A 14,714-nucleotide genomic window follows, 5' to 3' on the forward strand; every position below is an offset into this window, starting at 1 on the left:
TAGACACCACAGCTGTAATTGTCACGACTCCTCAGCTTCTACCAGAGACTGGCTCCTTCCAAAGTGGACTGCATACGAATAAGATTTTACAAGGGGTATCAGATGGTGAGAAACTTGACTTTTTATTGCGAATGGGAGTAGTCAAAGAGCTGCACCTAAGGTTAAGGCTACAAAGTAGCCAGATAGGAAAGAGTCCTTAACCCCTACAGCACCTAAAGAAAGTAGATTCACGCAAACACAAGCTGCAGACCAGCGCATAATAAGGCGTTGTGACCTTCTGGTCCCAGACTTGCCAGAGGTCTCCCCAGTGCGGGACACACCAATGACAATGAGCATGACACTTAAGCAACCAAGGTCAGAAGAATAAAGCTACAAAATTAGCACAAGGAAAACAAGTTTATTTTTGACATTCACAAGGCAGTTCTTACTTAACTCTGCCCCTACAAGCTTACATTATCTTAAAAAAATATTCATAAAAATGCTGTTTCTGTGCAAACGCTGCATAGCATTTCTGTTGAATTTTAACATTCAGACGTTTAATTTACAGCTGTTACAAAACAATTCCTGGTAAGTAGCCTCTACACAAACATAAAAAAGTCACAAATTAGAATATTAATAAAAGTATATTCTGAACATTAGTCATAAATAATTCTTCTCAAGTTTAATTTACATTACTGTAAAACAATACTTAGTACATGTAGCATAGGCAAAATTATGTTGCCTCCTCCTGAAAGTGTAAACCATATAATGGCAAGGCTCGACAGGCATATACGATATTTTAAGACATTTCTGGCTTTCATATTCCTACAACTGTTACATAACATTACATTCACAGCTCTCTTGGCGCACCAGTTATATTCAGGATGGTCTGCAAAGCACCTGCGGAAACATACGGGTGGTCATACAATGGCAATATTACTCCGCTAATCCTTATCTGTGTTCCATACATTAGGGTAGACAGGTCACTTAGTGATTTGGCTTATAACACATATTTACATATAGGATTAGTGGCTAGTCAAAGTGGTCTTGTTGGTGCAGCCTATGTCAGCTTCTTCATGAATTTCAGCTTCAGATAGGCGATTGTGAGGAATATCAGGGTCATTATAGCTAATGCCAAGTGGTTCTGCCACAGGCCCCAGCTGCTGTAGTCAATCCCTTGATTTGTAAGATGTTCTATTCCAGAGCCCCTTTAAAATAAAAATACAGAAAACAAAATTAAACATAGATATTACTTTAGGAGAACGAACAGCTCTCCTTGATATTTTGTGGCTCATTGGAATTAGAAGGCTCATTTTCAGTTTGCAAAAAAAAAAAACATTTGGGAGATTCTCCAAATGTATGGAGGAAGGTGCTGTGGTCAGATAAGACCAAAATGGCCACCAAGGTAAACGCTGTGTCTGGCGCCAAACAAACACAGTTTATGACCCCGAGAACATCATCCCCACAGTGAAACATGATGGTGGTAGCATCACGCTGTGGGATGTCTTACAGCAGCAGGAACAGGAAAAATGATCCAAGTCAAGGACAAGATGGATGGTGCAAAATATAGAGATATTCTTGATATTCCTGTTTCAGTCTGTCAATGATTTGAGACTGGGAGGAGGCTCACTTTCCAACAAGACAATGACCGAAAGTATACTGCTAAAGCAATTCTCAAGTGGTTTAAGGAGCAACATGTAAAAAGGTATTGGTGTGTCCTAGTCAAAGTCCAGAATATAATCCAATTGAGAATTTGTGGTCAGACTGGAAGATTGATGTTCACCACAGGAAATCATCTAACTTCAAGGAGCTGGAGCAGTGTTGCCTTGAGGAATGGGAAAAATCCTAGTGGAAAGCTCATAGAGACTTATCCAAAGCGACTTGCAGCTGTAATTGCCGCAAAAGGAGGCTCAACAAAGTAGTGACTTCAAGGGGGTGAATAGTTATGCACACTGATGTTTCCAGTTATTTTGTCCTATCTGTTTGCTTCACAATAAAAAGAAAAGCAAATGTTTACAGTTTTAGGCATGTTCTTTGCATGAACTGATGCAAATTCTCAAAAAAAAAAAATCTAAGTGAAATTCCAGGTTTTGAGGTAGCAAAAGACAAAAATGCCAAGGGTGTGAATACTTTCACAAGGCACTGTATCAATATCTAGTTAGGGATAACATTGATTTCCAAGCCTTGATTATTATTATTATCAGGTGATTGTTACATTTTTTTTAACTATTATTTATTCTTTTTTTTGGTGGATCTAGAACAACGCCCTTTATTGACAGCTATAAAAATAGGTTTATTGGTAATCAATGAAGGGTTTGAAAGCCCTACCCAAAATCTAAAAAACTAGCTTTCAATGTGTCTATCATGAAATGATACTCGGCAATTAATGAATACATGAATTCTACCTTTATTACACATTACAACGTGATGAATTTAGTTTCAGAATGTATAAGCTCGTGCATCAGCGACAAGGTGACCGCAAATCAGATTGGTCCCCTCAGTAGTAAACCCTTATCTACTCTTTTTCCTAGACATTTTTTAATTAGAGCAAAGCCGGTTTGGATCTCTTCCCCACTATTTAAGGCCTGGTTAGGTACAAAGTGAGATTAGTCAGTAAAGTTAAGGTAACCTTATCTTAGATGGTACCCTATTACTGGTAGATGGGCTTATGCAATTTTGCACTAAGTACCTAATGTTTTGCATGTGTGTAGCCATAGTGGAATTAATGTATGGTTGTGTAGTGCCTGTATATACAGCTTTTAATGTACTGTTGTGGTTTCTGTTAAGTTTTAATAGGGGCTAGCAGGTTTCTACCATATTGACTGGGGTATAAGACAAAAATTCCAGTACAGATGAGACATATTCAAATTATTGTTTAAAATATAGGTCATTAGTATCATAGTCACAGAACACACCTTTAAGTCTATGCAGCAAAATCCAGGAAAGCTATGTAAACCCTGATCATTTACTTTTTCATTCATATAACCGTTATACAGTATTTCGTTGTGTGTTAATTGAAAATTATATAAAATACATAGAATTAAAGAGATCCTGTCACCAGATTTTTCTCGTATAAACTAAAACTACCACCTTCGGCAGCGCCTGCACTGCTTTCCATAAAGGTGCGTCATCTTCATACCCAGGCAAACTCTCACGCCTGCACAGAGACCTTGCCGTTTTGCGCATGCACACTTATGTATTACGCTCTGCCTGTGAGCCGGCGAAGTCTCTGTGCAGGCGTGAGATTTGACCCAGCTATGGAGGAGGCATCATTCACGTCAATCATAATAAAAGGACGACTAACAGCGCAGAGGGGAGGGACAGACTCCGCAGCTAGCACGCTCATTGTACTGGACCGCCTGGATTACATACAGCACAGGAGATTTTTAAAAGGTATTTGGGGGGTATACAGTAGGAGTCAGGGGATCATATGCACCTTTATGGAAGCAGCACAAGCGCTGCTGAAGGTGGTTGTTTTAGTTTATACATGAAAAATCTGGTGATAGGTTCCCTTTTAAAAAAAAAAAATGAAAAACATCATTTAATTGTATATTTAAATGGGGACACTTACATTACATTTGGGCTGTTTGCATTGCACTGATCCACTGTTGTGTTCTTGCTACTGCAGAAATATAACCCTGGAAATTCATTTGCTTGCAGAGCCTGGTATGAGAAACAATAAAACAATGAGCAAAATAAAAAAGACTATGTGGTGACTACAAGGAATTTTTCCCCTAAGGCCCTGTACACACGCTGTGATTTCTGATGCAGTTTTTCATGCATTTTTTTTTTTTTTTTAAATCTGCATCGAAATTTGCATGTCTCTCCTAGAGCCAGCTAAGTTAATGGGTTTGCTGATTTGCTGTGCACACACCACGTTTTTTTTCTGTCCGGTTTCGGTCCGGTTTTTGATGCAGAAAAAAGCTGAAGCATGTCAATTATCAGTTCAGTTTAGCAGCGTTTTTCACTCATTGACTTCAATGTTGTTATGAAATATCGCTGCTTAACCACATGTCCTGATCATGAAAGTCTCTCTCACTCTCAAGCCAAGGCCACACAAGGTTATATGTGATTCCTCGCATGACATTCTGCTCACACTCGCAGCACAGCGGGAGCAGAGTGTCATTCGAGGGTCATGCGACTGTGGTCCGATCGTGCGATCAGACCACAGCTGCAGAGGGGGGGCCGGCGCTGAGGAGGAGAGGGAGGGTTTTATCTCCCTATCTTCTCTGTTGGCAGCTGATGCGAGAATCGCACTGCTCTCGCGTTACACCGGTGTAACGCGAGAGAAGTGCGATGTTTCTCTCGCCCTATAGACTTGCATGGGTGCGAGTGGAACAGGATCGTGCTCCACTCGCAACATGCTGCGACTGTTTTCTCGGTCCGATTAGGACCGAGAAAATAATCGCTCATGGTAACTGCCCCATAGAGTAATATTAATCCAAGTGGAATGAGATTTTTTATCGAATTCCATTCGCACCGTTTTTCTCACTGTGTGTCCTAGGCCTCACTCTAATTCTTGTATTGGATGTGCAGGCCAAAGCAGTTAGGCGGGCTTTACACGTTGCGACATCGCTACCGATATATCGTCAGGGTCTTGTCATTAGTGACGCACATCCGGCGCCGGTAGCGACATCGCAATGTGTAAATCCTAGGTGCGACGAAGAATAAGTGCAAAAACGTAAACAAAAAAAAAACGCTGATCTGTGTCACGTCATTAATTTCCATAATGTCGTTACTGCTGCAGATATGATGTTGTTGGTCGTTCCTGCAGCACCACACATCGATCTGTGTTAAACCGCAGGAACAACAAACATCTCCTTACCTGCGTCCACCGTGAATGCGGAAGGAAGGAAGTGGGCAGGATGTTATGTCCCGCTCATCTCCGCCCCTCCGCTTTTATTGGCCGGCCGACTTAGTGACATCACGGTGATGTCGCTGTGACGCCGAACGCACCTCCCCCTTGAAGGAGGGATTGTTCGGCGGTCACAGCGACGTCGCTGACCAGGTATGTGCATGTGAAGCTGCCGTAGCGATAATGTTCGCTATGGCAGCAAGCACCAGATATCGCATGTACGACAGGGGCGGGTGCTCTCGCGCTCGACATCGCTAGCAATCGCTAGCGATGTTGCAGCGTGTAAAGTACCCCTTACTCTAAACATGGACATTCAGAGAAAAATAGATTGGGTTAGTAATCTTACTAAAAAACAAGCACCTGCACACAAAAATCTGAGACTCTGAAAATATAGGTGGCTTCAATTCTTTGCAAATCTTCCATGCATAGAACAAATTAATTAAAGAAATCATTACGGGACATTGCATACCAATCACAGTTACCTGTCGTTAATGAGAATACAATTACATCATAGAAGTAATGAATAATGCAAAAATAAACTGATAATATCTAAAGAAATAAAAAAGATTACTCAAAATATGACTTACAGTCAGGCCATATCGAGGAATGCTGAAATACTTGAGCCAAGATAACCAACTCATAATGGATGTGACGTTCACCAGTAAACCAGAAAATATCTACAAAGCAAACAGATAATCATCATATATCTATATCGATTTACTATGCTGTTATTCTACACAAGAAATCGCTGCAAATTCTCCAGGAAAGGTATAAATAAGAACAGAAAGTTATTATTTGATATGATGTGCTATACTCACAATCATAAACACAAAGCTTATGGTCAGGAGAAGATTAGCAACAGCAACTACATCCTGACCAGCTGCTATGGCTAAACCCATGGATGTAGCGGTGTAGGAAATCATCATCAAGGTGAACATCATGGTGAAGAAACTTCCTGCTGTAGGCTTGAATCCTAAAACATAGAAAGACAAAATATAATTATAGATTTAACATTTTAGTGAGGTAGCATTGATATTTCTTAGCTCCTTTAAAGCACCATATATTTTTTTTTTTCAGCACTAACATCTTTTCCCTATGTGTAGTGAAATACTTACCGGTCACAGTCTTCTGCTGTTTTGGGCACTGCTCAAGTCCACATGACGGGAGTTATGACTAGCTGGATCGCTCCAGTGTTTGCTAGGCGGACCGCAAGTCATTTCTCAATGAAAGTCTGTCACAGTCAGAACATGGCTTTCAAAGAATTACATTGAAAGCTAGTGACCATTACCTCTGATTTCCAGCCAGTCACAGATGTGGACAAGATGGCAGAGATGGACCGGAGCAGTGACAGCACCAGTAGAAAATGGCGACTGGTAAGTATTTTACTACACATAGGGAACAGACATTTGTCTGATGCTGAAATTAAACCTAACAGGTCTTTTGTGATTCAATGTTGCATCATGTCCATTTTATATATTTGTACTCTAATTCTTTTTTTCTTGGCCAAGATTATTATAATGCCAAATTTTCTACATTTACTGAATATCGTTCAGCAGTTACACTTAAGTGACAGAATCTGAAATAACTTTAAAGGGAACCTGTCAGGTCTCAAGAGCGGTTCTGGGTGTAGTCCCAACCTATAGTAGCATAGATAAAGAGATCTACCACGTCCGACACTGGATTTTGGCTCAGTGCTCATGATCCTGGACTTCCAGTCATGCCAACTACACCAATTTGAAGCCGTGACATGTAAACCCAGCTTCATAGTGTGCATGATTGAAAGTCCAGGGATCATGCACACGGAGCCAAAATCCAGAGCCGGACGCAGTGGCAGCAGAGAGGTGAGTGAGGTCATCCTCTGATACTATGCATTCATTAGCATGTTAGAACGCCCACAGGGGCGTGATTACATGCTAGAGGCTAGGTTCGCACACTGCGTCTTTTTGACGCGTTTTTGGTCGCTAAAAACGCACAAAAACGCATCAAAAAACGCATGCGTTTTTGCCGAGATTTGGTGCGTTTTGCTGCGTTTTTGATCTCTGCGTTTTGCTGCGTTTTTCCAATGCATTGCAAGGGGGGAAAACGCAGAAAAACGCAGGAAAGAACTGACATGTCCATTTTTTTTTTTTTAACTCAAAAACGCAGGTAAAAAAAACAGATGTGTGCGAACAACAAAAATGAAAACTCATAGACTTTGCTGGGGAAGCAAAGTCCTGCAGTTTTGAGGCCAAAAACGCACCCGAAAAACGCGCAAAAACGCAGCGAAAAACGCACTGTGCGCACATAGCCAAAGGAGTCGACTAGCAAGAGAAGCAATGGCCAGGGGACTAGTCCCTGGCTTCATTAGCATATCATAAAGGATTTTTAGAAATACGTTTTCTAAAGATTCCTTATTGCCAGGCAGGGATTAGCAATATGCACCCCGAGCTGCTCATGGTTCTGCATCCAGGACCTGACAGGTTTCCTTTAAATGAAGCTCCATGTTAATAGCCACTAATGCAGTATAAAAAGGCTGCTAAATTCACAGCAACCTACGGTACCCACACACATGAGCCCTATGACAGCTATCTTTTTCAAGTGTCCTATACACATCAATGCGCAGCTCATGAGTTTTCAATTGGGATAGGAAAGAATACCTGTCATACATCAATAGAGGCTGCGTGTCTACCCTGAAAACAAAAAGGTTCACATGTTTCAATTTAGAGAGCTCAATCCTTCACTTCCCAGGCATCACCTCTTAAGAGTCAAGAGTTGCTGATACATTTTATTTTGTAAGAATAATTTGTATGTTGTCTTCGCCAATTTTGCTAATTGTCTCCTTTGACAGCCAAGGATGGTCCCACATTGACTATATATTCAGAGAATCAAGGATCAAATAAAAGTTGACTGCACCTAATCTTTATTGACTCAGATGACCCACTATATGGGGTGCCTCCCGAACTGTTCTACAGATTAAGTCTGGGGACATAAAGCTGGGTTCACACATAACCACAGCGACAACGACATCGCTGTTACGTCACCATTTTCTGTGACGTAACAGCGACCTTGTAAGTCGCTGTTATGATCACTGCTTAGCTGTCAAACACAGCGACACAGCAGCGATCATAACGTCGCTATATGTGCAGAGAGCAGGGAGACGCGCACACTGCTTAGCGCTGGCTCCTTGCTCTCCTAGCTACAGTACACATTGGGTTAATTAACCCGATGTGTACTGCAGCTACATGTCAAAGTGCAGAGAGCAGGGAGCCGCGCACACTGCTTAGCGCTGGCTCCTTGCTCTACTAGCTACAGTACACATTGGGTTAATTAACCCGATGTGTACTGCAGCTACATGTCACAGTGCAGGGAGCCGCGCACACTGCTTAGCGCTGGCTCCTTGCTCTCCTAGCTACAGTACACATAGGGTTAATTACCTGATGTGTACTGCAGCTACATGTGCACAGAGCAGGAGCTGGCACTAGCAGCAAGAGCGGCGGAGGCTGGTAACGAAGGTAAATATCGGGTAACCAGGGAAAGGTCTTCCCTTCGTTACCCGATGTTTACCCTGGTTACAGCTTTCCGCAGCTGCCAGACGCCGGCTCCTGCTCCCTGCTCGCTTCATTTCGTCGCTCTCTCGCTGTCACACACAGCGATGTGTGCTTCACAGCGGGAGAGCGACGACGAAAAAATGAAGCAGGAGATTCAGCAACGACCGGCGACCTCACAGCAGGGGCCAGCTTGTTGCTGGATGTCACACACAGCGACAGCGACGTCGCTGCAACGTCACAGAAAATGGTGACGTAGCAGCGACGTCGTTGTCGTCGTCGCTGTGTGTGACACCACCTTAAGGATCGGGCAGTTGGAATTTAATCATGTAATCTTTTAGTTCTGTGGGCAGTTTAATGCTGATCAGCATATTATCAGGGCAACATATAGCAAATACTTTCTACCGTATTTTGGAATCCACTTACCAATCATGAAATAGATAATGCATGTAAAAATAATGCTTGGCATTGTCCTCATGGGAATCATATCTGCAATCAGCTTGGAGAAGAAATATGCTGACAGTCTGTAGTATCCACTGATGTACTCGTGTCTGAAAGATAACAAATTATTCCGTTAGTGATCGGACATAGGTGCCTGAGGATCACTGAGCCGAAGTTTATTCAAACATGGTTGTAGTAGGTCTACCTTCGCCATAAGTTAAGGCCCCTTTACACACTGAAACTTTCTAGCGATCCCACCAGCGATCCCAACCTGGCCGGGATCGCTACAAAGTCTCTGGTGAGCTGTCAAACAGGCAAACCTGGCCAACGACGCAACAGCGATCCGGACCTGCAGAACGACCTAGCTAGTCATTGGGGACGTTGTAAAGCAGCTTTTTGAAAGGGAAGTCGCTAACGAAGTCGCTGTAAAGTCCCCTTTACACACTAAAACTTTGCTGCACAGCGGGAAACAAAGGACCAAAGAATGGTCCTGAACGATTTGTAGCGATCAGCAACTTCACAGCAGGGGCCAGGTCGCTGATGTGTTTCACACACTGCAATGTCGCTGGGGAGGTCGCTATTACATCACAAAACCGGTGACGTTACAGCGATGTCGTTTGCGATGTTGCAGTGTTTAAAGCCACTTTTAGATTCACTTCATACTGGCTCAAATAGGACAGTCATATACCCTAACGGAACATAAATATGGGGGGGGGACAACTATGGGGGGAATAACCATTCAAAGACAACAGTGAAAGGGTTTGCAGGTAAAGATCAGGTAATATTAAGTACATTTTGTGGAAGATCTAAAAACAATTTATAACATTTTCTAGAAAAAAAAAAAGATTGTAAAAACTACTGCACAGACTGAGCATGTCTATGAAAATAGAAACCGGTGAAGCCAAGTGAAGCCATACAGTAGCCACTGCAGGAGAAAATGTACTACTACATGCCAGCTATTCAAAATACTGACAAGGAGAAACCTCATTCACCTGGCTCACTGTGGAGGGGCTCAGGTTTTGACATTCATATAACCACATGGAGGTAAAAAACAATTGAAGCACTTTAGTGAAAAGGGTGGGGGCAACTTTAAAATCTTCACTTTATTCAATTGAATATGCATTATCACCCGAGGCCTAATTTTACTTTACACACTAATTTAAATATACAATAAACTCCTAAAAAAAAGTTTATCTGTGTGATTGAGAAGAGTAGGGGGGAGTGAGGGTCCTTTGGAGGGTGCGGGATGGGTGGAGGTAGATGGTGTGGCCAACTATATATCTAAATGTGCATTACTTCACAAGTCAGACTATAAAGTGCTAATGAGATGGTAGAACCAGAATGCACAGCTGGCTGCCAGTCTTCTTGCTTCAGATGCTGCCCACAACTTTCATACCCATAACATATATTTAAAACTTTCATACTTGGTAAACATATCTTTTGGTCCAAAATCATTGGTAACATATACTATATACTACCTTAAATGTTATATTATGCCTTGTTCCATGAGTCTTCCTCCTATGTCACAAAATACTTCATGCAAATGTGGCGCCCCTGACCTGGTCAGGCACCACTGAGTACTGCACCCATGCTGGGGACAGTACAATACAGGTAATCCAGAAGGCTGACAGGGGTGTGGTACACAGGCGCATAGTGATCAGGTCTCACACATGTACCCATGAGAGGACCCCTGGGGATTCCAGGAGGGGGAAAAGCCTTGACCTTCACTGGAATAGTGGAGGGGGCCAAAAGCCTCCATCTCCTCTCAAGGGGTGTGGTAAGAGAGTCTGGTTGCTAGGTGGCGTAGGCAAGAACAGGAGAGGAGGAGCAGTGAGTCAGTTAGAGCAGAGAACTCCAGAGGGCTCAGTGAGGAGCAGACCTGTGGGGCTGTTGCTGTCTAACAGCGCCCGCGCAGTGGCTACTGACGGGGGAGAACGGTCAACTAGGAGTGCTACCTGAAAGCCAGCTTCAGCTAGAGAGAAAGCACGGAGTGGGAAGTAAGGAGACTGCTAGAGAGCACCAGGCCCAACCGGGCGACAGATCCCGAAGCGAAGATAGATCCAGCTTTCTTCTGCTAAACCTGCCGGTGTGGGGCTCTCAAAGCCCACACCACAACACCACAAAAGCCGCAGCCACGTAACCGCAGTGAGGGCCCATAGGTCACAGGAGGCAAGCAGCTGGAGTGGCCTGGTCCGGGGAACAAGCAAACGGCAAACAAAAGGGGGAGAGAGGCTGCAGCATCTTCCCTGGGTGACCCCCATAGGGACTCAAAGTCGGGGTCACCCCAAACCACCAAGGGCTAAGGAAGGCGAGTCAGTAGTCACCCTCATAAAGTCAGCCTGAAGGATACCTGGTTCCCACCTGGTTCATCTCAGCTACGCCCGGGCTACTCACCCTGCCATCAAATGTGAGTAAAGCCCTTGAAAGACAGTTCTGCCTGTGTGAGTCATTCTGCGACTTGTGGTACTACGCATCTACATCGGGCCCTGGGGCTTGCCTCACTCTCAGGAGGCTATCCCAACTAACTGCACATACCATCAGCCCCAGGCGACCCTCAACCTGCAGTGGCGGTCCCTACTGGCCGCAATACTGAGAGTGGCGTCACGACAAGAAGAAGATCTCCTACCTGTGACCAGATCCAGCTACGTGGAGTCCCTGAAGGTAATGCACCGATACAACACCCGTGGGGCTTCACTTCTGGCGTCACGAACAGGATAAGGACTAGACCTGTTCAGACAGGTGACCATGTGCCTGGGCGGTCCGCTTGAAAAATTGGAAGCGCCGCCATATTGCCACCATGAAAAGCGCGCTGAAAAACAACAGCAGCCCGCGCTGGGAGAAGTTACCGCCCACGAAGAGGTGTGGCTACCCAGAGATCCCCTGCAGAGTTCTGACCTCGCTTGTGAAGAGAGCGGAAGCGTCCAGAGACGTCGGGAAGGAAAGAGAGCCACAAGCCTGCTGCTGGGAGAGGAGCTGCTGAAAGAGGCAGAGCAGAAATTGAGCAGCTTGCTATCAGAGGCAACGGCGAGTCCACAGCTGGAGAGTCGTGCAGAAGAGGGCGCAGAAGAAATGGCGTCTGATCGCAGAAATCCAGAACCGGGCTCCGCTGCCTGGTGGTATCGGGAGCTGGCCCAGTTCTGCGACCGACTGGAGAACCGGGTTGTGGAGCAGATCCGGGAAGAACGAATGGAAATGCTGGAGATGACCGCGGCGGTTCGGGCCTATGAAAGGAGAGCCGCGCGCCGAGTGCCAGACAGGACGGCGATGACGCAGACCCCGATGCTGCCACCGGTGGGTGAGTCGAGTGATGCCCCGGCCAGCGCAAGTTCCCCGACCCCTGCTGCCACGCCCGCGGTCCCCGAAGAGGCGTCCGGTGCGGCGACGCTGAAGCAGGCCGCAGCCACGCCAGGTGCGGCCTTCCAAGCCCCAGCGGCCGCAGCGATGCCCTGCTCGGCCCACCAAGACCCGGTCCCTGCAGCAACGCCCAGTCCGGCCCGCAAAGAACCGGCTGCCACCGCGACCCTCATCCGCGTCGCAGGCGTAACGCTGACCCAGGCCGCCGCCCTGCTAGGCCCGGCCCGCCGAGACCCCACCGCCGCAGCAACGCTCGTCCGCGCCGCAAGTGAGGTGCTGAACCAGGCCGCAGCCACGCCAGGCGCGGCCCGCCAAGCCCAGACTGCTGCAGCGACGTCCAGCCCAGCCTGCACAGATCCCATCGCAGCTGCGACGCCGATCCAGGCCGCCGCCATCCAGGGCGCGGCCCGCCAAGACCAGGCCGCCGCCATGCCGGGCGCGGCCCGCCAAGACCAGGCCGCCGCCATCCAGGGCGCGGCCCGCCAAGACCAGGCCGCCGCCATCCAGGGCGCGGCCCGCCAAGACCAGGCCGCCGCCATGCCAGGCGCGGCCCGCCAAGAAGAGATTACCTCACCATTTACCCCGGCCTGCAAGGCCAGAGCAGACACCGCTCCCCAGTCCAGAGAGGTCCCTGCTAGGAAGACCCTGATAGGAGAGGACCCCGAATACTGGAAGCTGAAGGCTGACCTAGAGGCCCAGTTCCCACAAGAGATGGTGGATCGGTATCTGCTCCCTCCGCATACCCCCAAGGAGATTCAGGCAACCCCTGCAGCCGCGCCAGAGAGTCCACCGCCCAGACCAGCTGAAGAAAGCCCATCCCCAGCACTGCCACCGAAGGAGTGCCAAGAAGAACTAAGGGGGAGAGGAGGCCAGGAAGCTGAGGAGCTGACTCCAGAGCCATACCCAGAGCCGGAGATGTTACCCTATTCCCGTTGGGATGAGGAGGACTTGACACCGTCCGCTGACGAAGATCTGCCTAAAAGTCTCACCTGGGAGTTTGCAAGCTGTACCACGCAGAGTTCAGGCCGCAAGACAAGGCGTCGCAACAGTACAACGCTGTCCCCTGCACCACAATCTCCAGAGCAGAGGGAAGTTGCAGCCAGAGACCTACAGGAGAAAAGGTTACTGAGAAGGTCCAGAGCCCAGGCTAGAGGACCCCTTTGCAGAGGAGTAGTGGAGGATTTCAACTTGAAAAGCGGATACGGCTTTATTGTAGCCCCTGGTATCAAAGAAGGGATATTTGTCAACAGAAGAGATGTGAGAGCTCATCTGCCTAGAGGACACCCTGGCAGAAATCTAAAGATGGGAGATTCAGTCCAGTTTACTATGCATCAAGGCGAAAGAGGATTGTATGCCCTGGACGTAACACAAAGTCCTAAAGAAAGAGAAGGAAGACAAAGCAGAGAAAAAGAACCTACGGATGAGACGACCACAGACGACGATAAAGAGCAGGAAAGCAGCAGGTGCCACCGCCATACAGGCTCAAGCCCTGGTAAAGAGGAGTAAAGTAAAGTAAAGTAAAGAAAGAAGTTACTGTTTTGACCAGTTTGAAAAGTTTTGTTTTGCAACGTTTAAGCATGTGCCCACAAAAACTATTGTGAGAAATAAACCTTAAGGCTATGAACTGGCTATAGCCACAAACTCTCGCAGTGTAAATAGTTACACCAGAGGGCACCACCACCACCAGAGTCAGCCTGTTTAGGGGCTTGGCTCGTCTGCAACCAGGAGGAGCCCGTCCGTATATAGGGCCTTGGCTCACCTGCAACCAGAGAGCACGCCTGTTTATGGGGCCTTGGCTCACCACCACAAAGAGGGTACCTGGTCAGCACCAACTGTGGAGGCCGCCTCTGCATCCTGCCAGAAGAGGCTGAAGGCGCGGATCCACCAGGCCAGGTATACCCTGAAAACCACCAGCCCATGAAAGCCGCCTCTACATCCTGCCAGAAGTGGCTGAAGCCGCGGCCAACGTGAAAGGGTTTTGGGTGGGTTAACGGACTTGTGGGTGGAGGGTGGTGATGTATGGTACCTGGTGCTTTTAAAAATGTTTTACATGTTTTAATGTTTTATGCATTTTAAAATGTTGTCTTGCAGCCCGAGGACGTGCTGGTGATAACTAAGGGGGAATGTGGCGCCCCTGACCTGGTCAGGCACCACTGAGTACTGCACCCATGCTGGGGACAGTACAATACAGGTAATCCAGAAGGCTGACAGGGGTGTGGTACACAGGCGCATAGTGATCAGGTCTCACACATGTACCCATGAGAGGACCCCTGGGGATTCCAGGAGGGGGAAAAGCCTTGACCTTCACTGGAATAGTGGAGGGGGCCAAAAGCCTCCATCTCCTCTCAAGGGGTGTGGTAAGAGAGTCTGGTTGCTAGGTGGCGTAGGCAAGAACAGGAGAGGAGGAGCAGTGAGTCAGTTAGAGCAGAGAACTCCAGAGGGCTCAGTGAGGAGCAGACCTGTGGGGCTGTTGCTGTCTAACAGCGCCCGCGCAGTGGCTACTGACGGGGGAGAACGGTCAACTAGGAGTGCTACCTGAAAGCCAGCTTCAGCTAGAGAGA

General features: G+C 46.9%; 1 protein-coding gene across 3 annotated transcripts in view; it reads right to left on the bottom strand.

The window, feature by feature from the left end:
- Nucleotides 1-383: 383 nt before the first annotated feature.
- ABCG2 (ATP binding cassette subfamily G member 2 (JR blood group)) overlaps nucleotides 384-14,714 on the bottom strand; it is a 171,217-nt gene continuing 156,886 nt past the window's right edge. For all 3 annotated transcript variants that reach the window (XM_075351489.1, XM_075351506.1, XM_075351498.1), the window contains 5 exons: nucleotides 8,785-8,909; nucleotides 5,653-5,807; nucleotides 5,422-5,511; nucleotides 3,551-3,642; nucleotides 384-1,187 (listed from right to left, as the gene is read on the bottom strand). In XM_075351489.1, coding sequence (XP_075207604.1) covers nucleotides 1,040-1,187; nucleotides 3,551-3,642; nucleotides 5,422-5,511; nucleotides 5,653-5,807; nucleotides 8,785-8,909 — 610 coding nt within the window. In that variant the 3' untranslated portion in view covers nucleotides 384-1,039. The remainder of the gene's footprint in view (nucleotides 1,188-3,550; nucleotides 3,643-5,421; nucleotides 5,512-5,652; nucleotides 5,808-8,784; nucleotides 8,910-14,714) is intronic.

The sequence above is a fragment of the Anomaloglossus baeobatrachus genome, chromosome 1, assembly GCF_048569485.1.
Source record: "Anomaloglossus baeobatrachus isolate aAnoBae1 chromosome 1, aAnoBae1.hap1, whole genome shotgun sequence".
In the NCBI taxonomy this organism is placed as follows: Eukaryota; Metazoa; Chordata; class Amphibia; order Anura; family Aromobatidae; genus Anomaloglossus; species Anomaloglossus baeobatrachus.